At 37.0% G+C, this 23,234-nt stretch overlaps 1 protein-coding gene across 1 annotated transcript in view; it reads left to right on the plus strand.

Moving 5' to 3' along the window:
* The window catches only part of fbn2b (fibrillin 2b), a 69,550-nt gene extending 48,790 nt beyond the window's left edge, over positions 1-20,760 (plus strand). The window contains exons 38-65 of the mRNA XM_084117892.1: positions 329-397; positions 479-604; positions 1,836-1,961; positions 2,525-2,674; positions 2,761-2,832; positions 2,976-3,101; positions 3,183-3,308; positions 5,172-5,297; positions 5,383-5,499; positions 6,268-6,396; positions 7,429-7,548; positions 8,510-8,635; positions 9,096-9,248; positions 10,960-11,022; positions 11,118-11,243; positions 11,444-11,563; positions 11,929-12,051; positions 12,129-12,260; positions 13,413-13,538; positions 14,148-14,354; positions 14,497-14,622; positions 14,730-14,852; positions 15,446-15,562; positions 15,670-15,798; positions 15,995-16,114; positions 16,204-16,435; positions 17,946-18,105; positions 18,240-20,760. Coding sequence (XP_083974018.1) covers positions 329-397; positions 479-604; positions 1,836-1,961; positions 2,525-2,674; positions 2,761-2,832; positions 2,976-3,101; positions 3,183-3,308; positions 5,172-5,297; positions 5,383-5,499; positions 6,268-6,396; positions 7,429-7,548; positions 8,510-8,635; positions 9,096-9,248; positions 10,960-11,022; positions 11,118-11,243; positions 11,444-11,563; positions 11,929-12,051; positions 12,129-12,260; positions 13,413-13,538; positions 14,148-14,354; positions 14,497-14,622; positions 14,730-14,852; positions 15,446-15,562; positions 15,670-15,798; positions 15,995-16,114; positions 16,204-16,435; positions 17,946-18,105; positions 18,240-18,614 — 3,845 coding nt within the window. The 3' untranslated portion in view covers positions 18,615-20,760. The remainder of the gene's footprint in view (positions 1-328; positions 398-478; positions 605-1,835; positions 1,962-2,524; positions 2,675-2,760; positions 2,833-2,975; positions 3,102-3,182; positions 3,309-5,171; positions 5,298-5,382; positions 5,500-6,267; positions 6,397-7,428; positions 7,549-8,509; positions 8,636-9,095; positions 9,249-10,959; positions 11,023-11,117; positions 11,244-11,443; positions 11,564-11,928; positions 12,052-12,128; positions 12,261-13,412; positions 13,539-14,147; positions 14,355-14,496; positions 14,623-14,729; positions 14,853-15,445; positions 15,563-15,669; positions 15,799-15,994; positions 16,115-16,203; positions 16,436-17,945; positions 18,106-18,239) is intronic.
* Positions 20,761-23,234: the final 2,474 nt, after the last annotated feature.

Below are 23,234 nucleotides of genomic sequence, written 5' to 3' on the forward strand. Positions count from 1 at the left end.
CACACTTCCTGCTGTATTAAAAAAAAAGAATCTCTCCCAAACATTGTTGGGGAAAGTTACTTTTAAAAGTAATGCATTACAATATTATTTTACTCCCAAAAAAAGTAACAAATAGCGTTACTTAGTTACTTTTCATGTTAACTAAGGTAGTAAACTAAAGTTAAACCTTATTGTAAAGTGTTACCATAAACTCTATATTAACCATTTAAAAACACATGACAGTGGAAAACCCCAAACAAAGTCTTTGTGCCATGAGCAAACATGAGCAAACATGAGCAAACATGAGCAATCATGAGCAAACGCCCTGATGAATTCTGTCTCCTCACAGCCGAGTACAAAACCCTGTGTCCCGGAGGAGAAGGCTTCCGGCCGAACCCCATCACGGTCATCCTGGAGGGTAAGTGTGGATCGGGATGAAGCGAGATGAAGCCTGGGGGGGTTTGCAGTAATAACTCTCTCTCTCTCTGTCCCTCATCAGACATAGACGAATGCCAGGAGCTGCCCGGCCTGTGTCAGGGGGGAAACTGTGTCAACACCTTCGGCAGCTTCCAGTGCGAGTGTCCCGCCGGATACTACCTCAACGAGGAGACGCGCATCTGTGAAGGTCATCTGAGCTGCTGGAAACTCCGATTTATTCCATCCATTTATGTTCATGCTTAGTAACCCCAATTAATTTCTTATGAATGAATGATTTTTAACAAAATGTTTGTATTAATATTTCAATTAAATATTTATACTAAATTTATATTCATATTTTTATTTATGTTTGTATTTTTATCGATTAATTTTAATGTTTTAATTAAATAATAAAAATAACTCTAAACATTTTTAGCATTAGTATTTCAATTAAATATTTTAATGTTTAATGTTAATGTTAATTTTAATGTTAACCTTTATTCTTTTATGAATTAATGTATTTAAATTAAATAAACAATTAATTAAACAATTTTATATTAATATTTCAATTAAATATTTATATTCATATTTTGATTTATATTCATATTTTGATTGATTAATTGTATTATATTTAGTAACCTTAATTATTTTTTTATGAAAATGTATTTGTTTGTTTATTTGTTCTTTAAATAATAATTATATTATTTAAATGTAAGTGTTATAATTTGTATATAATGTATGTATATATAATGTTGTATATAATTTAAATATGATATTATTTAAATGTAATTTAAATAATATAATTAAATAAAATAATCTATTTGATTTACTTTAAATAAATTTAGTTAACTTTAAATTAAACTTTGTATATTAGTACTTCAATGAAATATTTAGTAATATTTTAATAATTAAGAATTGTTTTATTTGTGAAATTTTAATTAAATAAACAATTAACTTAATTAAATCCTTTAGAATTTACATAAATATTTTACATTTATATTTTAATTTATAGTAATATTTTAATAATTTAATTTACTTTATTTTTATATTTATTGACATTTATTGCTTAGTAACTTTGACTTATAAATGTATTTTTTTTAATTATTTTTATTAAAATTAAAATAATTAACTTGTAATTAACTAATTTTACATTACATGTATATGAGTATTTTAATTTATATTAATATTTTAATCATTTAATTTACTTAATTTAAATTTTATATATATTGAAGTTTAATAACTAACTTTGATTTAGGAATTATTTTAATAGTTTGTGTAATTCACTTTTAATAAAAAAAAAAAAAAGTAACAGAATATACATTTATTTAATTTTAATAATCTGATTTTCAGCAAACTTAAAAAAAGGAGCAACCAGACCGAAAGAGTTGGAGTGGTCTGAGTGGTTGAATACTGATATTTTTTGACCGACTCTCACACAGATATTGATGAATGTACGGCACACATCGGCATCTGTGGCCCGGGAACCTGCTACAACACGCTGGGAAACTACACCTGTGTCTGTCCACCCGAATACATGCAGGTCAACGGAGGAAACAACTGCATGGGTAAGACCTCGCCATCTAGTGTTCTGGCTCTTAAAGGGATAGTTCACCCAAAAATGAAAATTAGCCCATGATTTACTCGCCCTCAAGTCATCCTAGGTGTATATGACATTCTACTTTCAGACGAACACAATCAGAGTTATATTAAAAAATGGCTTTATAATGGCAGTGAATGGTTTTTGTTTTTGAAAGTGCATAAAAGCACTTTTATCATGGACAGATGCACTTTTATGATGGATAGATGCACTTTTATGATGGATAGATGCACTTTTTTCATGGATAGATGCACTTTTATGATGGATAGATGCACTTTTTTCATGGATAGATGCACTTGATGGACTTCCAAAAACAAAAACCCATTCACTGCCATTATAAAGCTTGGAAGAGCCAGGACATTTTTTAATATAACTCTGATTGTGTTCGTCTGAAAGAAGAATGTCATATACACCTAGGATGACTTGAGGGCGAGTAAATCATGGGCTAATTTTCCTTTTTGGGTGAACTATCCCTTTAATCGGGGGCCTTTGGAGTCATTTTGTGTACTTTTGGATGTCCTGGATGTGCAGATATGAGGAAAAGCGTGTGTTATCGCAACTTCAACGACACCTGCGAGAACGAGCTGCCCTTCAACATGACCAAGAAGATGTGCTGTTGCTCGTATAACGTGGGCAAAGCCTGGAACAGACCGTGTGAGGCCTGTCCGACCCCGGCCACCAGTGAGTGTCTCTCAACGGGAAGATATACCTGAACCTGCTGCTAGTTTCAATATTCACACAGATCTGTGTATTTCTGTCTCCTGTAGCCGAGTACCAGCTTCTGTGTGGATATCTGGCTCCTGGTTTCATCATCGACATCCACACCGGAAAACCTATTGGTGAGTGAGTTCCACCTGAACTTCACATGTCACGTGACTAGCTTGTTGATTTCTTCAACAATGTATCGTACTATGAAAGGTAAGCGAGTTACGTCATTGTACGGGAAACGCGCTCCTGATCACACAAACTTTTCCTCCGTCAGATATCGATGAGTGTCGCGAGATCCCAGGCCTCTGCGCTAACGGCGTGTGCATCAACCAGATCGGGAGCTTCCGCTGCGAGTGTCGCATGGGCTTCAGCTACAACAACATCCTGCTCATATGTGAAGGTACCGACGCTCCTGACGCATTTAACCAAAGATTGTTCACGTATTTCTCGACTCACGCCTTCTGGACTTTTTCCACCACAGATATCGACGAGTGCAATAGCGGCGACAACCTGTGCCAGCGCAACGCTAACTGCATCAACATCCCCGGGAGCTACCGCTGCGAGTGTTCAGCCGGATTCAAGCTGTCGCCCAGCGGAGCGTGTGTGGGTGAGTCTCCAGCTTTCACCAATAAAAACATTCAAAATCCAGAGGGCAATTTAGACACTAGAATGTGTCATTATAGAATGCGCCATAATAAAATAATTTAAGCACTCATGATTTACTTAACGATTTCTGCAATTTTGCTCACAATGCACCATAATAAAGTGCGCTATATTGTGTCATAATAGAATGCGCAGTTATAAAATGTGCCATAATAGAATGCGCTAGAATGCACCAGAATGCACCGTTATAAAATGTGCCATAATAGAATGCACCGTTATATAATGCACTATAATTGAATGCGCCAGAACGCACCATAATAAAGTGCGCTATATTGTGTCATAATAGAATGCACTAGAATGTCTTTTTAGAATGCGCCATAATAGAATGCGCCATAATAAAATAATTTAAATACTCATGATTTACTTAACGATTTCTGCAATTTTGCTCACAATGCACCATAATAAAGTGCGCTATATTGTGTCATAATAGAATGCACTAGAATGTGCCATAATAGAATGCACAGTTATAAAATGTGCCATAATAGAATGCGCTAGAATGCACCGTTATAAAATGCACTATAATTGAATGCGCCAGAACGCACCATTATAAACTGCACCATAGTGTGCCGTAATAGAATGCACTAGAATGTGTCATAATAGAATGCGCCAGAATGGATCATTATAGAATGCAGTAGAATTTGTCATTTTACAATGCACCATTATAGAATGACCAATAAAAACATTAAAAATCCAGAGGTGAATTTACTAAACTCAGTGTCTGTATTATAAAGTGTTAAACACTACTGCCATTTTTTCTGAGGAAAAACACCTTTTAATGCAAATGAGGCTCATAATAGAATGCACCAAAATAAAATAATTTAAGCAGTCATAATTTACTTAACTGTTTCTGCCGTTTTGATCACAATTCACCATTATGCACCAGAATACTCTGTGCCATAATAGAATGCAGCGTTATAAGCTGCAGCATAATGCGCCGTAACAGAATGCACTAGAATGTGCCATTATAGAATGCACTATATTATAATGCACCATAATTCGCCGTAATAGAATGCACTAGAATGTCTTTTTAGAATGCGCCATAATAGAATGCACCATAATAGAATGTGCCATAATGCGCCGTAATAGAATGCACCGTTATAAAATGCGCCTTAACAGAATGCGCTAGATAGTGTCATAATAAAATGCGGCAAAATAAATAAAACTAAATAAAATAATTTAAGCTGTTATAATTTACTAAATTTTTGCTGCACTTATGTGTAAAATTTTTCTCGCAAAACTCTTTGTTTAACTGTAAAGTGTAAAATAGTACTACTAAAATAAAACTTTTAATATATATTTTTATATAATTTAAAAACTATTATAATATTTATTTTATTTTTATATTTTTGGTTTTCCTTTTTTCTAATTTTATTCTTTTGTATTTTTATTTTTTCTATTTAGCTTTAATTTATTTCCGTTTCAGTAATTTTAACTTATTTTATTTCAATTAGTTGGCAGGGTTTTTCATCTAATATTTATATTTTATTTCAGCTTTATTTCAGTTGACAAAAACTGTCAAAAGCCTTATTTATTTTAGCCCTCATTATTTCAACTTAGTTTTAAAATAATCGTGTTCAACAGTGGAATTCGTGGTGAAAAGCTACATTACCCATAATGCTGTTCAGAAAATTCCACCAATCAGAGAGTCAAAAAAAGCAACACATGCCAAAAAAAAAACTCTAGCTCCGCCCACTTCTGTGAAACACTGCGAATGACGTAATTGTGTACGCTCTCAAAATACTTAAATGTTTTGGAAAAAAAAATGAATATGAAAAATATGAATGCAAGTGAACTGCCTGTTCCTCAGACCGCAACGAGTGTCAGGAGATCCCGAACGTCTGCAGTCACGGTGAGTGTATCGACACTCAGGGCAGCTTCCGCTGTCTGTGCCACAACGGCTTCAAGACCACGCCGGACCAGACCATGTGCATGGGTGAGTGAGCGCTCACGTCGCGCTGCTTTTCCCGCGGGAAGCGCTCTGACGCGGATCCTGACTGTGATGTCATTGTGTCCGTCAGATATCGACGAGTGTGATCGGCAGCCGTGTGGAAACGGCACATGTAAGAACACCGTGGGCTCGTACAACTGCCTGTGCTTCCCCGGATTCGAGCTCACGCACAACAACGACTGCATGGGTGAGTCACACCAATCAGACCAATCAGACCAATCACACCAATCACACCAATCAGACCAATCACAGCAATCAGACCAATCACACCAATCACACCAATCAGACCAATCACAGCCATTAGATTTACACTACTGTTTGAAAATGAATTACATGGCCATAACATGTTGCCACCAGAGTTTGAAATTAACTTTTTTCACTCACCGGCCAATTTGGCTTCAAAATGTTTAAGTTACCGTCCATTTAGCGGGTCACGGCGCATTTTAAGACAAAACAACCAAAGAGAAAATATATTTTTGCATATATCCATTTTATAAAAAAAATTTTTTACAAAATATTTACTAAAAAAGGCAGAAAGCAAGTGCATTTATTTTAAGACAAAATGTCTAAAGAGAAAATATATTTTTGCATTTTTTTTATTAAATAATTATAAATGATCTTGCTTTCTGCCTTTTCATCAGCTAAAATGTCCCTTAAAATGCCAAAGAGAGAATATATTTTGGCATTAAGCATGTCTAATTGGAATAAGCAATTAAGAAGCAAAATCCAAAATGTAGGATTTTGAAATATGAGATATTATGCTAAATGCTGTGTGTGAGCCAAATAATGTGCAATGTAAATGGCGAAGATAACGTCATGTTGGATATTATTTTGGATGTTAATGAACATGAAGTTTCACAGTATTGATCCACTGTGGATTTAGCTGTGTCAGACTGTGTGTAGATCATGAAAGCGGAGGGGTCAGAGTTCTGACAGGTGTGTGTGTGATTGACAGATATCGACGAGTGCAGTGTTCACTCCAGTCAGGTGTGCAGAAACGGCCAGTGCATCAACAGCATGGGCTCCTTCAGGTGTTTGTGTCTGGACGGGTATAACCTGACGCCGGACGGCAAGAACTGCGTCGGTAAGAGCCGATTAACCTCACCATAGATCCCTAAAACCTTCCTATTGACCAACAAACCTTTCCAGTTCATCCTGCAGACTGACCGTAACAGAGTTAATTACACCTAAAGATCCATACAGTCCATCAGGGAAGAGCTAGCAGATTATTGAACACTGAGTATTGTGTGTTAAAATCAAAGTCTTATTATTTTAAAATAAGAGTCCTCACACAGCAATGTTTTTTTTTTTTTGTTAGCTAAATAAATATTGACATTTACAGTTTATACATAAAATATAATTGTTTAATACTTATTTGTTTAAATATTATTTTGCAATTGAATTAGATGACACAGGGTGTTTTATTAGTTGTTATTTTTTTATTGTTGTTTTATTAGTTTAATTAGCATGAATTTACATAAATATGGATAAACACTGCGTATATATATAATGTTTCATGACTTTTATGTTTTATATATGTTGCCAGTAGGTAAATATCTACAAATAAAATACTATTTATTAAATTAATACTTTTAAATATTTATACTTTATTTATACATTTACACTGTAAATATTGATATTTTGCAAATGTTTTATTATTGTATTTAGCATAAATGAATGTTTTACATAAACATATAATATGCATATAAGTTATACTTATAAATATTTTTGTTAATAATAAATATGTTGCCATTTGTAACTATTTGATGTATATAAAGTGCTAGGTAAGTTGAACCTAGTGTAAAGGTATTAAATGTTATATAATAATCAGAAGCTTTATACTTTATATATACTATATATATATATATATATATATATATTAGTCAACATTTGAAGTGGATCAAAAAAGTTCACCAAAGTTGTCCTACGACAAGAACGGGTATTGTTCAAAATTCATGTATAACTTTGATGAAAGGTTTTGATCCACTTTAAATGTTGACTACTGTATATAGAGTGTAAAGTGTCTGATTATTGTGTAATGCGGTTAGCTAGTTTCGGAGTAGCTTCCCCACATGAATGCGTGTTTAATCCGGTGTATATGTGTGTGACGGGTCAGATATCAACGAGTGTGTGACGCTGCCGGGCGCCTGCCAGCCGGGAACATGCCAGAACCTGGACGGATCCTTCCGCTGCATCTGTCCTTCGGGATACGAGGTGCAGAACGACAAGTGTGTGGGTAAGAGTGATGTATTTACTAGGGGTGTAACGATTCGATACATATCACGATACTGAACTCACAATACGATATCATTGCGATACTCCAAGACAAAATGTTAACAAAAAATGTACTGTTGATTAAAATGCTAAATTTGATACACTGTGCGTGTAAATGATTAGGCTTGGACTTGGTGCTGAAACCCAAAGCACAGGACAATAGAGGCACCAGAATAACAATATTCATGATTCTGAAGCTGAAAATACAGAATAATTTTAGATGAATATGCTTGCACTCTCACTGACTATATATATTTAAAATAATGTAGCACTTTTTACTGGTAACATCAGACATTTGGCATTATCAGGACACACAAATATTCCCCCATTGCCTTATTATACATTATATTCAACATTATATATAGTAGTTTAACGTCGTACTGACACTAAAACTCTAATGCACAGTCATTTTCATTTTGGGTATTGTGCATTTTCAAAAATGCACAATACATATTGTTACATTTTTGTATTGCGATATATTGTGACACGATATATTGTTATTATATTGTTGATATATTGTAATACAATATATTATTATATTGTTGATATATTGTGTCACAATATATTGTTATTGTTATATTGTTGATATATTGTGACACGATATATTGTTATTGTTATATTGTTGATATATTGTAATACAATATATTGTTATATTGTTGATATATTGTGTCACAATATATTGTTATTGTTATATTGTTGATATATTGTGACACGATATATTGTTATTGTTATATTGTTGATATATTGTGTCACGATATATTGTTATTGTTATATTGTTGATATATTGTGACACAATATATTGTTATTGTTATATTGTTGATATATTGTGTCACGATATATAGTTACAAGCCTCCTGCACACATGATCGTCTGCCATCGTGATCTGTGTGTTCTTCCACCTCTCTCTGTGCTCTTCTTCCTCAGATATCAACGAGTGCAACGTGGAGCCCAACATCTGCCAGTTCGGCTCGTGTAAGAACACGCCGGGAAGCTTCCAGTGCATCTGTCAGCCCGGATTCGTCCTGTCCGACAACGGGCGCCGCTGTTTCGGTAAGATCCCATGCTACTCCACATGTTCCTGTAAAACAGGACCGTTATACATCTCTGAAATCTGATTGGGCGAAGCCAGACTCTTGTCATATTATTAAATAGATCTGTGTGTGCCTTTCATTTCATTTTTTTTTTTTTTATGCCTTAAAATAGCTTGATTGTAACTCGACACTCTTGCCTCATTTAGTATGCGTGGTTCTATGAATATGCAAATAAGCCCCGCCTCCACTCACTCACTCAGCTCAGAGATCCACTGGTTGACGATCACACGTTGATCTGATTGGTTACAAGGTAGTTTGTGACGTCAGAAACACCAGCGATTTCAAAGCGTGTTTTTGAGACTGTCTTTGGTTCACTGCAGTTTTAAGGAGAAAATACTCAGCAATGCTGTCGACTTATGATAAAGTATGGTGTTTTATTGGTTTATAATGAACATTAATGTGTGTTTTGATGCCCTCAGACACCCGCGAGAGCTTCTGTTTCACACGCTTTGAAGCGGGTAAATGCTCGGTGCCCAAACCACTGAACACCACTAAAGCCAAGTGTTGCTGCAGTCTGATGCCCGGAGAGGGATGGGGCGACCCCTGTGAACTGTGCCCGCGCGAGACCGAGGGTACGTCACACTACAGAGTATCAGAGTATACACTTCAGAGTATACAGTTGAGAGTATACACTTCAGAGTATACACTTCAGAGTATACACTACAGAGTATACACTAGAGTATACACTTCAGAGTATACGCTTCAGAGTATACGCTTCAGAATATACGCTTCAGAATATACGCTTCAGAGTATACGCTTCAGAGTATACACTTCAGAATATACACTTCAGAGTATACACTACAGAGTATACACTAGAGTATACACTTCAGAGTATACGCTTCAGAGTATACGCTTCAGAGTATACACTTCAGAATATACGCTTCAGAGTATACACTTCAGAATATACGCTTCAGAGTATACGCTTCAGAATATACGCTTCAGAATATACACTTCAGAGTATACACTACAGAGTATACACTAGAGTATACACTTCAGAGTATACGCTTCAGAGTATACGCTTCAGAGTATACACTTCAGAATATACGCTTCAGAGTATACGCTTCAGAATATACGCTTCAGAATATACGCTTCAGAGTATACGCTTCAGAGTATACACTTCAGAGTATACACTTCAGAATATACACTACAGAGTATACGCTTCAGAGTATACACTTCAGAATATACACTTCAGAGTATACACTACAGAATATACACTTCAGAGTATACACTACAGAATATACACTTCAGAGTATACACTTCAGAGTATACACTTCAGAGTATACACTTCAGAATATACACTTCAGAATATACACTTCAGAGTATACGCTTCAGAGTATACACTTCAGAGTATACACTTCAGAATATGACATACAGTCAAACCGAGACCGAGGGTACGTCACAGTTCAAACCAAAATTTATTCAGACACCTTCAACATTTCTCACATTATCACAGTTTATTCGCTATAGTTTAGAAAATGTTAATAAAATGTGTCAAGAACTCCGTGTTATCAAATCAGTTGATATTTCACTGGTTTTGTCCAGCCTTCTGTTAGACTGTCTCACAGATGAATTATGTTGAATATCTGTCAGCTGTTAGATAAGATCGTAATGATAATACCAGTTTAGCTCAACCAATCACCAAGCAATGCTTCATTTTGTTCAGTCTGTGTGTAAAAAGAGCATTAGCAATTAAAGAAAAAAAAAACACTTAAGCAAAACAGTGTCTGAATAATTTTTGGTCTAAAAAAGCTTTTAAATTTCATCATTTAATTTATTTGAAAACATCTGGAATAAAGTTTTATAGAAATAACATTTTAGCATGTCGAACTCTTCCAAGATACATTTAAATGTACTTAGAAATCAAACATTTCATGTTTCCATGTTTTAAAGGAGTAGTTCACCCAAAAATGAAAATTCGATCATTGTTTACTCACCCTCAAGTTGTTCCAAACCTGTATGAGTTTCTTTGTTCTGCTGAACACAAAGAAAGATATTTGGAAGAATGTTTGTAACCAAACAGATCTCGGTCCCCATTGACTACCATAGTATATTTTTTTCCTACTATGGAAGTCAATGGGGACCGAGATCTGTTGATTACAAAAAATCTTCCAAATATCTTCCTTTGTGTTCAGCAGAACAAAGAAATTCATACAGGTTTGGAACAACTTGAGGGTGAGTAAACAATGATAGAATTTTCATTTTTGGGTGAACTATCCCTTTAATAAACATCAGAATATCTTCTGTGTGTGTGTTTGACGTGTTTTTGTCCCTTCTCACCCGCAGCTGCGTTTCACACGCTGTGTCCCTACGGACACGAGGCTGTCCCGAGCTCTGGAGGACGCGAGGGTGAGAAAACCTGCTCAACTTCTGCCAACTAAAGCAACTAAAGCACTTCTCCTTCCACCAGCACTGGTGATATAACATCATCTCTGCCTCCACAGACATGAACGAGTGTGTGGAGAACCCGGGAATCTGCGGAAACGGCCTGTGCATCAACACCGACGGCTCGTTCCGCTGCGAGTGTCCCTTCGGATACAACCTGGACTACACCGGCGTCAACTGCGTGGGTGAGTTCCCCTGCAAACTAATGTCCTAAACACACAAGCATTTTCTCTCTCCTCGATCAAAGCGGGAAGGTTGTAGGTTCAAATCCCATAGTTACAAGAGGATTGTCCACTTCAACTATCAACCAAATAAGTTATATGTCTTGTGAAGCGCACCTTTGATGATGGTTCTTGGGCCGATGGTTGATTTGTCCTCTTCCCAGATACGGACGAGTGCTCCATCGGAAACCCTTGTGGAAACGGGACGTGCTCAAACGTTCCTGGCGGATTTGAGTGTTCCTGTCAGGAGGGATTTGAACCTGGACCCATGATGACCTGTGAAGGTACACTAGATATGAGCTAAAGTGTGTTTCACAATATATACTCTGAATAAAAACACAATTATGCAATAGATAGATAGATAGATAGATGGATAGATACACAATAGATACATAGATACACAATAGATAGATAGAAACACAATAGATACATACACATATAGATAGATAGATAGATAGATAGATACATACACATAGATTGATAGACACACAGATAGATAGATAGATAGATAGATACACAATAGATAAATAGATAGACAGATAGAGCATAATTGTGAAGATATACTATACAACAACACAACACCTATATATAGATTATAGCTCTTGCTCTCTGTCAGTATAGTTCACACTGTTGTTCGTGTGTGTGTCAGACATCAACGAGTGCGCTGTGAACCCGCTCCTCTGCGCCTTCCGCTGCGTCAACACCTTCGGCTCGTACGAGTGCATGTGTCCCACGGGATACGTACTGCGCGACGACAACCGCATGTGCCGAGGTGAGATCAGACTCCACTCCTGTTCACAGCACGGAAATATTCATATTCATACTCATACTCATACTCTCTCTCCTCAGACCAGGACGAGTGCGCTGAAGGCCTCGATGACTGCGCGTCCAGAGGCATGGCCTGCAAAAACCAGATCGGCACCTTCATGTGCATCTGTCCACCGGGCATGACCCGTCGTCCTGATGGAGAAGGCTGCATGGGTGAGAAACCAGCGCGTGCGTGCGTGTGTGTGTGTGTGTGTGTGTGTGTGAGAGAGAATATGTCTGACATGAGAGGAGCTCTAAAGATAGAATGAGGCCTCTATGTTGTCATCGGAAAAATATACGATAATTCAAGCAAACACACTTACGAGTTCAACCTAAAACGGGATTTAAAAATACATGTCTTCAGACTGTATTACAGAAACTTGACACTTGACAACCACCCAGGACACCTTAGCAACCATTTTGCAACACCTTAGCAACTGCATAGCAACAGCAACATTGTGGTGACAATTTCTGCATGAGCAAACGCTCACATTTTTCTTCAGAAAATGTAAAAATGTGGTTTGTTTTAATTGGAGTAAATGTAGTATTATTGTTAATATAGTATATTGTCAAATTATATTTACTAGGGTAAATTTGAATGTGCATTTTAAGAATATTTATAAAATAAAATGTTTATATTTTATGCAATATTAATAACAAAAATATAATAATAGTAATTCATTTATATAAAAATTAACTAATGTATATGAATATAATAGCAAATACAATATAAATCATATTTTATATAATAATAATTAATATTATTACTAAGTAACATTTTGAGCAATATTTTGCAACTAAAATCTAGAATATTTTTATTTTATGTTGTCAAAACCATTTTCTATATTGTGTGCTTGATATAATTTAAAAATTTAAGTAATTTAGTCAATTTTATAGAGTAAATGCGTATAGTCTTCAGAAAATAAATGCAGTAACTATTGTATTTTGTCTCTTTTGTATTTACTAGGGTCAATTTTAAATATAATTTTTTAAATAATAACAACAAATACAATTTATATAATAATAATGGAATATTTAATGGAATATTCATATAAAATAAATCACAGTAAATAAAATAAATATATTATATAAATATTATTATTATTATATTTATACAATTATAATCATCATGATAATTTGTAATATTTTGAGCAATATTATGCAATTAAAATCTTTTATTTAATGTTATCTAAACCATTTTCCATATTGCTTGCTTGATATAATTCCAATTTCAAGTAATTTTGTCACTTTTACATAGTTACATAGCCAGCTCTCTTGTTGCATAAGCCTCCTCAGATCACTAGATCATCCTTCTCTCTCTCTCAGACCTGAACGAGTGTCGCAGTAAGCCTGGGATCTGTAAGAACGGCCGCTGTGTGAACACTGTGGGGAGTTACCGCTGCGAGTGTAACGAGGGCTTCGAGTCGAGCTCCACGGGCACTGAGTGCATCGGTAAGAACAAGTGGCCAATCAGAACGCAGCTGACGGCGACGGCTCACGCGAAACTGAATCACCAGTTTAACATCCATTAGAATCAAATACAGTCAAAACAAAAATTATTCAGACACCAGATATAATTTTTGATACTTTTTTAACAGTAGATGCAGGACACTATAATTCATTTATGTAAGTGAGGATAGCAAAATAAAGTAAACTGTGACATATTATACCTAAAAATTCTTCATAGTCAAATTTGTACCAATTTGGGACCAAAAATGATTCACACTTTGATCTGACCATGTTTTGCTGAAGTGTTTTTTTCTTTAATTGCTAATGCGACCTTTTTACACACAGACTGAACAAAATGAAGCATTGCTTGGTGATTGGTTGAGCTAAACTGGTATTATCTAATTGTGTAGTTAAATTTAACAGCTGACAGATATTCAACATAATTCATGTGTGAGACAGTCTAACAGAAGGATGGACAAAACCAGTCAAATATCAACTGAGTTATATGAGTCATATTTTATTACTGAATGTGAGAAATGTTGAAGGTGTCTGGTTTGACTGTAGCCGATTCCTCCCGTCGTCTAACTGTTCTCCAACTCTTGTTGTCGTCAGATAACAGGAAGGGCTTCTGTTTCACGGAGGTCCTGCAGACGATGTGCCAGCAGTCGTCCACTAACCGAAACACCGTCACCAAGTCTGAGTGCTGCTGTAACGGGGGTCGAGGATGGGGCTCGCTGTGTGAGCTGTGTCCTCTGCCCGGCACCGTTCAGTACAAGAAGATGTGTCCACTCGGCCCGGGATACACCACTGACGGCAGAGGTCAGAGGTCGCAGACACAACACACTACTCTTCTGAGAGACTTCATACAACAGCAATGTGCAAAAGATGTTCAGTAGCCATTCCTTTGGTAGATGTGAAATGTATATGTGGATCTTTTTACCATATTGGATGTGTTTTGCAGACATCAATGAGTGTGAGGTGATGCCCGACCTGTGTAAGAACGGCCAGTGCATCAACAGTGTCGGCTCCTTCCGCTGCCATTGCAACGTGGGTTACACCAATGACTTTACTAGCACTTCCTGTGTCGGTACGTTGTCCTCGCTCACTGTAACCCATATTAAGCCTTTTTTGATGCAATATCAGCTAAATATTGTAATACTTCATACCTTTTCCCATTGATGCCTTTTAAATTAGATATGGACGAATGCTCTCAGTCGCCCAAACCGTGTAACTTCTTGTGCAAGAACACTGAAGGCAGTTACCTGTGCTCATGTCCCAGAGGATACATCCTACAGCCTGATGGGAAGACCTGCAAAGGTTAGTTTATAATTAACGGGTACCATTCCTACTTGTCGGGATAACATCAGCTTATAAATATAGTCCTAGTAATAATCCATCCCAATGACAAACCCAGTGTGCTAATATGAAATACAGTCAAAAAAAATTATTCAGACACCATATATTATTTTTGTTATTTTTTTTACTAGCGGGTGCAGAACACTATAGTTAATTTATGTAAGTGAGGATAAAGTAAACTGTGACATATACCCAAAAATTCTTCATACAGTGACTACCAGTAACATTTATAAACCAAAAATGATCCAGACACTTTGAGCTGATCATGTTCTGCTGAAGTGTTTTGTCTTTAATTGCTAATGCTCTTTTTACACACAGACTGAACAAAATGAAGCATTGCTTGGTAATTGGTTGAGCTAAACTGGTATTATCTAATTGTGTAGTTAAATTTAACAGCTGACAGATATTCAACATAATTCATGTGTGAGACAGAACCAACTGATTTGATAAGTTCTTGTCATATTGAATAGCATTTTCTAAACTATAACGAATAAATTGTGATAATGTGTCTGAATGTGTCTGAATAATTGACTGTATTACTTATTTTGTCCCAGATTTGGACGAGTGCTCAACCAAGCAACACAACTGTCAGTTCCTATGCGTCAACACGATCGGTGGTTTCACCTGTAAATGCCCCACGGGCTTCACGCAGCACCAGACGGCTTGCATAGGTGAGTGATATGAACTCAAAACGGCCCCGCTACCATGCCTAGCCTAGAGCCTAAATAATTGAGCAGGTCATTTGGAACTAAAATTGCCCCCATGCTTCATCTCTTAGACAACAACGAATGCGGCAATCAGCCAAACGTATGCGGTTCCCGCGCCTCCTGCCTGAACACTCCCGGCAGCTTCAACTGCGAGTGTCAGAAAGGCTTCTCTCTGGATGACACTGGACACAACTGTGATGGTTAGTTTCCCATTTTGGGCTCAGATTAAATATTTTTGGGCTTATGGTATTGGCACCAATCTTGCTAAGGGCCCATACTATGACCCCAATGTTTATTCATGAGATTGACCCTAGAACCAACCCAGATATATGAGAAGCATATGCCAACCTGAGATCAGTTTATGATCTTTGTTTTTGTTTTTTTGGTTTCATACAGACGTTGATGAATGTGGCGGAAACCACCGGTGCCAACACGGTTGCCAGAACATGCTGGGAGGTTATCGCTGCGGCTGTCCGCAGGGTTACGTTCAACACTACCAATGGAACCAGTGTGTGGGTAAGTCCTTCTGCATGAATGACACAACATAAAAGCACAGCAGTTTTTTCATTGCGGATTGCTAACTTCTATGTCTTCCTTCCACCCAGATGAGAACGAATGTGCCGGGAACCAACTCTGTGGGTCGGCGTCTTGCTATAACACTCTGGGCAGCTATAAGTGCGTGTGCCCATCAGGTTTCGACTTTGAGTCTTCTGCTGGCGGCTGCCAGGATGTTAATGAATGCTCCCAGGGCAATAACCCTTGCAGCTATGGCTGTTCCAACACAGATGGTGGATACTTGTGCGGATGTCCAGGAGGCTTCTACCGAGCAGGACAAGGGTGAGTATTTAGGCTAGTCTAAAGACTGTTCTCATTTGAACACTGCATGTTAAACTCTGGATTATCAGAGTTCATTATGCCAGGAGTGTACAATCCTGCACCCGTAGGGACGCTTTTATGCAGAGTTTCAGTCCATCCTTCACCAGCACACCTGTCTGGACGTTACTAGCAACCGTACCTTCAGAAGCTAAAGTCTGTAAGAAGGTTCTTATTTAAAAATTGCAAGTTAACTCTGGATTACCAGAGTTTGCCTTAGTGCCAGGAGTGTCCAATCCTGCTCCAGCTTTTATGCAGAGTTTCAGTCCGACCTTCTACAGCACACGTCTGGACATTTCTAGTAACCCTAAAAACCATCATTAGTTGGTTCAGGAGCTAAAGTCTATAGGAAGGTTCTTTTTGAACATTCAAAGTTTACTTTATGCCAGAAGTGTCCAATCATGCTCCCGGAGGACCCTTTTTATGCAAAGTTTCAGTCCAACCTTCTCCAGCACACATGCCTGGACTTTTCTAGTAACCCAAAAGACCTCCATTAGCTAGTTCAGGAGCTAAACTCAGGTAATCCAGTTAACTCGCAATGTTCAAATAAGAACCTTCCTACAGAGTTCATTTTATGCCAGAAGTGTCCAATGCTGCTCCCGGATGGCCGCTTTTATACAGAGTTTCAGTCCAACCTTCTCCAGCACACATGTCTGGACGTTTCTAGTAACAATAAAGACCTTTATTTGCTAGTTCAGGAGCTAAAGTCTGTAGGAAGGTGGTCTTTCAGGAGCAGGATTGGACACTCAAATAGTTTTAACATACACTATATAGCCAAGTACGTTGACACCTAAACTTTCTTGAGCATTCAGAAACATTGGCAGCTTCCACTTTTCTCAGCATCAGTGATGTCTGGTATTGATCTTTGCAATTGACATCCCAAATCATTCCATACGTGTTAAAGAAGGTTCAGGACTCGCCTTGGAGTAGGCCAGACCAGACCTGTTAATTAGAAGGGGATGTCTACATACTTTTACAATGCAGTATAGATCCATTTGCTTGCCTGAAAGTGTGAGGTCCTGTAATAAATTCCAACCTTAACCCTTGTCGAGTCTTTAGCCATTGTCCAAGTTTGATGATGCACAGATTGTCAAGCAGTAGTCTATTGTGGAGTCTGCACCAGCATGGTCTTAACATGGGTGAAAGCACCCTTCTGGACCATAAAATGGGATAATCTATGACCTTTGGTCTCCATAGAGCTATGCATAGACAGCATATTAAGTGCGCTATTTGGGGCAAGGAATAAACCAGGGGTGTCGAATCCTGCTCATGGAAAGCCACTGTCCTGAAGAGTTTAGCCCCAATTAAAAACCTGAGCTAAGGTAATAAAGGTCTTCAGGATGACTACAAAATTCCGCCAAGTATGTTGGGACAAGTTGGAGCTAAACTCTGGACCTCTAGGACCAGGATTGGAAATCACTGGCTTAAACGTAATATTAAAGCAAGTGTAATGCATCACCTTTTTTTTCTCTAGGCACTGCATCACAGGAGTGGGCTTCCAGGGTCAGTTCGGCTCGGAGGGAGCGGATGACGAAGAGTCACTCTCACCGGAGGCCTGCTATGAATGCAAGATCAATGGTGACCTGGGAAAGAAAGGCCGTCATAGGCGCAATGCTGGTGATAATGAGCTCAAGGTACTTTTGAGGCCTTGGTTGTGTTGCTAAAACTATGGCCACATACACTCTGTTATCGCTTACCTTATCTCTAACTCTAAATTAAGGGTATAAAAGTCTATCAAGAGTTTAAACCTGTTATATTCTGCCCTCAGGAGACGGTGAGCATGGCCAGCATGGATGTTCAGACCTCCATCCCCATGAACCTGAGTCTGGCGCAGCTACAAAACAAGGAACCCCTTCTTGAGTTGCTTCCAGCCCTGGAGCCGCTTGAGCACCGTGTGCGCTACGTCATAACGCACGGAAACCAGGGCGAACACTTCCGTATCCTGGAGCGCCGCGACGGGAAGAGCGTTCTGCGGCTGGGCCGGAAACCACCCACTCCAGGTTTGTACCGCCTGGAGATCGCCAGCTTGCGCCTGTTTGGTCCCCGCAAACTTCAGGACCTGGAGGACCAGCATGACAGCGACTACTTGCTGGGCGAGATCGGTGATGCACTGCGCATCAAGCTGCACATCCACCTGCACTGAGACTGACCCCTGACCCCGTGCCCTTCACTGCAGGGCGTAAGCTCTGAGAAACTGTGTCCATTTACCGCCATGTTTCGGATTTGTTTTTATTTGCCATCCTTTCATGTCAACGCCCACTGATTCTACCAAGTTTGGTGGAAAATGTACACATACCATCTTAAATTAGCAGGAGTGCGTTAGCACTAGTATTAGCACCCACTTTTACAAGAGAGACAATCAGAAATATTAGTCGTGAGGACGATTTAATTTTAGTACGGCTGTTACAAAACTGTCAAATTTATCATGAAATGACATTTCAGTCTTTAGTGCACATAAAACACTGCATTATAGATGATGAAGAAAAATATGACTTTTGACTCACCTCATTATCTCAATGCAAACTGGGGTCAAAGTTTATTCCATTCAGTATTTAGAGTCAAGTATTGTACTGTTAACGATGAAAGAAAGAGGTCACACAAAGGACTGTAGCAACCACGGCTATTTTTCAGGTTTAAATGAGAGTTGAGCGTTCAAACGGCTTACGGTTCTCGAAACTGATACTAAACGTACTTTTAGGTTTCTGGGATTTTCTGGAGTGTTTGCATGAGCTGCCACATCACGTTACCTCATTTTACACACATATATGTACAGCAGTTAGGACAGGAGTGGTGCTAAACGCTCAATTTGCACTGGGGCTCCTCTGCGTTTTTAAATCAGGGAAATTTCATTCCAAAAATGGCAACACCCAAAGGGTTTTCAAAAATGCATGTGATGTAGAACAAACATTCGAACATACAATTCGAACCATTTTCTTCTCCATACTTGTGTGCTCAGAGTGCTCTTGTCTTTGTATTTGGCAAAGACACAAACAGAGCAAACAGAGCATATATGAATGGAGAATTGAAAGCCTGCTGGGTAAACCAACCAGATGCCATTTTTGATTGCAGCTGGAGACGTGCGGTCTCAATGGTACATAAGGACTGTTTGGCAAGCTGTCCTCCAAAACACTCCAGATGTGGACATGCAAACACAACTTTTCAACTTCAGTGTGGGAACAAAAAAAACGACCCTCGTTTCTTAGTTTCTCAGTAAATCGCAAGGTGCTATAATTCCAACTTCCATTGTACTACGAACATGCTTGATTTGTGGATTTCAAACGTGACATTTTTTTTTTTCAAAGGTCTTTTGTGTTTTTTTTATTTTGTGTGATTGTCTTTTGTACTGTCTCAATGCTGAAAAAAAATCAATACTATCAAAGCTTGTTGAAAATTTAAATTGTATATTTTAAAGTGAAATGTAGATTTCGTTTGTATTTCTTTTTGTGTATTCTTGAGCATCAAGACTGCCAAACCAAATATTTACTTGTAAACATTAGATAAATAGCCTTTAAGAGCTGTTGACTTTGTTTTTCCTCTCTGAAGACGGACAATTAATGATCACAGCGTCCTTAATTAACTGTCACTGAGCACTACGTGACAGACGTCACTGTTTACATGAGCCTGTCCATCGATCATCTGAACACATAATTTGAATAATACTGTTGTTTACTGCGACGATCAGCAACATTGGACTGTTTTCAAAGGCTGTGCCCTGAATTTAATCTTCAGGACATTCGATTAAAACAAGTAATTTGGACATATACAAGTTCTGGTGCTAGAATGATGAAATAGTTTCTTGAACATCAAAGTAACTGCACTGTACGACAGCCTGAGCTATATTTATGCATAACCATTTGTCTAACATGGGAACTTTGTATACTTTACATATCTTTTCTGTTTTTATTGATGCCACTACATGTAAAAGAGCGAATGTGCGTGACTGTACTGTATGTCAAAAATCAACAGCAAACTTGAAATAGTCATCAAGCTGGTGTTGAGTTACAAACTTCAGACCAAAGAAAGTGGACCAGGTCGCTCAGGATAATGTCAGTTCTGATAAATCTCTAAGTTGCATTGATAACGGCGTCTGTATGAATTTTTTGAGCCATAAAGATCCATGACGGAGAAACCTGAGCACCCAGAACACTGCTAATGAGTAATTCAAAATGCATTGTTTTTATACTGTTTTCGATTGGATGCATCCATCTGTCAGATCCGAGTGATCCGCACAATGTTTGTAAACATCTGTATGAAACAACAAATGGCAATAAAACATGGGTTATATTTTTAAACCTTTGTCTTTCTGTTCTCTGTGTGCAAAAGCCATTTTTAGCCAAGTTGAAGAGATTCAGCGAGTGCATCGAAGTAGAAATGGCTTATTGATCTCGGGGGGGAGTGGAAGGCACTTCGGTACACATTGTCCTGAAGATAAAGGAAGACATAAGTGAATAAACCCAGTTTTTATTTCAGACAAAAAGGAATTAGGAAAATATCCAATCTACTTACAAAACTCACAAAGCAATGCAGGCTCATCCGTTTCCTGGCACATTAGCACTCTTTGCACATCAAGTCCAAATGACAGCAACAAATTCACGTTAGCAAAAAGGGAACTCCAAATCTTGAGTCAGGATATAAAAATAAAGCTTTCACTAGTTTCTAACCCTCTCTTAGCTCACGACAGATTCAGAGAGCTCGGCAGATCGGCAAACAAACAACCAAAGACATGAACACCTTAGAGATATGAGAACATATGGCTTATATACATCTAGTCAAAGAAGACAAAAGACAGGAAAGAGTCAAAAGGCAATAATACAAGGATTGACACTCAGTTCTGGAGTCTTAAAGGGTTTTTTGTTCCAAATCCTCAGAAATATAAAGCACAGAGTTTAGAGTGGATCTGTCGAAGGCAGCAGGTATGTTGGACAATCCTAGGGCTTTCCAACAACGCTGAAGATGTTTTTAGCACAAGATTATCATGCTAAATAGACAAAAATCATACATAATGGACCATAATCAGGGTAGATGGCATATTTTATTTGACACAAACAAAAATGAGGCTGTGAAGGTGGAAATGGTTTATAAAACACTAGTAGAACAAAATTGTAAATTGTTTGCAAAACCGCTTCTTGCGTAATTTTTTCATTCAAATGCAGTGATTAACAATTTAGCGACAGATTTTGGTGTAAATTGTTTGCAAAACCACTTCTTGCGTAATTCAAATGCAGTGATTAACAATTTAACGACAGATTTTGGTGTAAATTGTTCGTTAAACCATGGATTCATGAACAAATTTGCTAAAAACTTAAGGCTCAATAGGTCTCACGTTGCTAAATCATGTAATCGCTTAATTTTTTAACACAAATTTGTTTTTTACAATTTTTTTTGAGGTTTTATTTTTTTTATTTTTGTCCACTGGAATTTTTTTGTAAATACATAGTTATGTTTATACATATAAACCTACAGACAGAAATACACTTTTACACGCAAACAGTTATCAACCAGTTGCCTTGAATAAAGGTTTACCAATTAGTCAGTTAAGTAGATAAAAAAGAATTTGTGAAAATAATGACTTTAAGAGAGAGAAAAATAATGTTGTCAAAATTTAGATTGGTTGGTTACAGACTGGTTACACAATGCAGTCCAAAAAGTAGATCTTAAAAGTCGAGATATGCTTGTGAATTCTACCAAAATATCTTAAGCCAATCTAGATCTTATTTTCTGCACTACATATACTCATAGAACAACTAATATTAAAGATATTGTATTAAAGAATTGGTGTGTTCTTAAAGATGATCCAAAACTAAATGGGACATTTAATAAGGTACCAGTAATTGCTTATAAAAGGGCCAGTAATATAAAAAATAGAGCTGTAAAAGCCTGTCCTACAAAACAAACATCACAAAATAACTCTAGGTCAAACTCTATTTGGTAATTTCAAATGTGGTAATCGTCAATTTACAACAACAAAAAAATGCTACTTTTTTTAATCATCTTGGAAATAAGAGTCCTATATATATATATATATATATATATATATATATATATATATATATATATATATATATATATATGAAGACTTGAGATGCAAAAGCCTCTAAGTGCCATCTGAAATTTTGTTCTAAAATGATCATTTTTATCAAGCTCGTATATTTAGGTTGAGTAATTTCACTTTAATGACAATAGGTCATTTTCATTGCCATTAAAGTGAAATAACTGAACTTAAACATACAAGCTTGATAAAAATTATCATTCTTTCAGATGGCACTTAGAGGCTTTTGCATCTCAAGTCTTCATATATATATATATATATATATATTGAAAGTTTTATAACATGTAAGACAAAAAATGTGATTTATATGATTCAATATCCATGTAATAATAAGTGTAAGTAATAATAATGTGTTCATTAAAAAAGAGGATAAGAGAACATAGAAGTGCAATAAATGGAAAGGATCGAAAGAGTCCTGTTGCAAGACTTTTTTGTGAGTGTAACCATAAAAATCATCTTTTTTCTTTCTTGGTATTGGAAAGATAAAACAGAGTACAAGAGATGGAAACATTGATTCTATGAGGAAAAAACAAGAGGCTTTTTGGTTTCCAAAAGGCATGAATGAGGACTTTTGTTTTAAAGTTTCTGTGATGTTGTTTATTGTATGAATCTGTTTTGTTTTTTTATAAATGGAAGATGTGACTTTGTTATTTGATGACTCAATTTTTTATAATGTAGAAATGGGTAAAACATGCAAATTTGATGAGGATGTGT

Source organism: Abramis brama, assembly GCF_963993115.1.
Source record: "Abramis brama genome assembly, chromosome: 6".
NCBI classification, from domain to species: Eukaryota; Metazoa; Chordata; class Actinopteri; order Cypriniformes; family Leuciscidae; genus Abramis; species Abramis brama.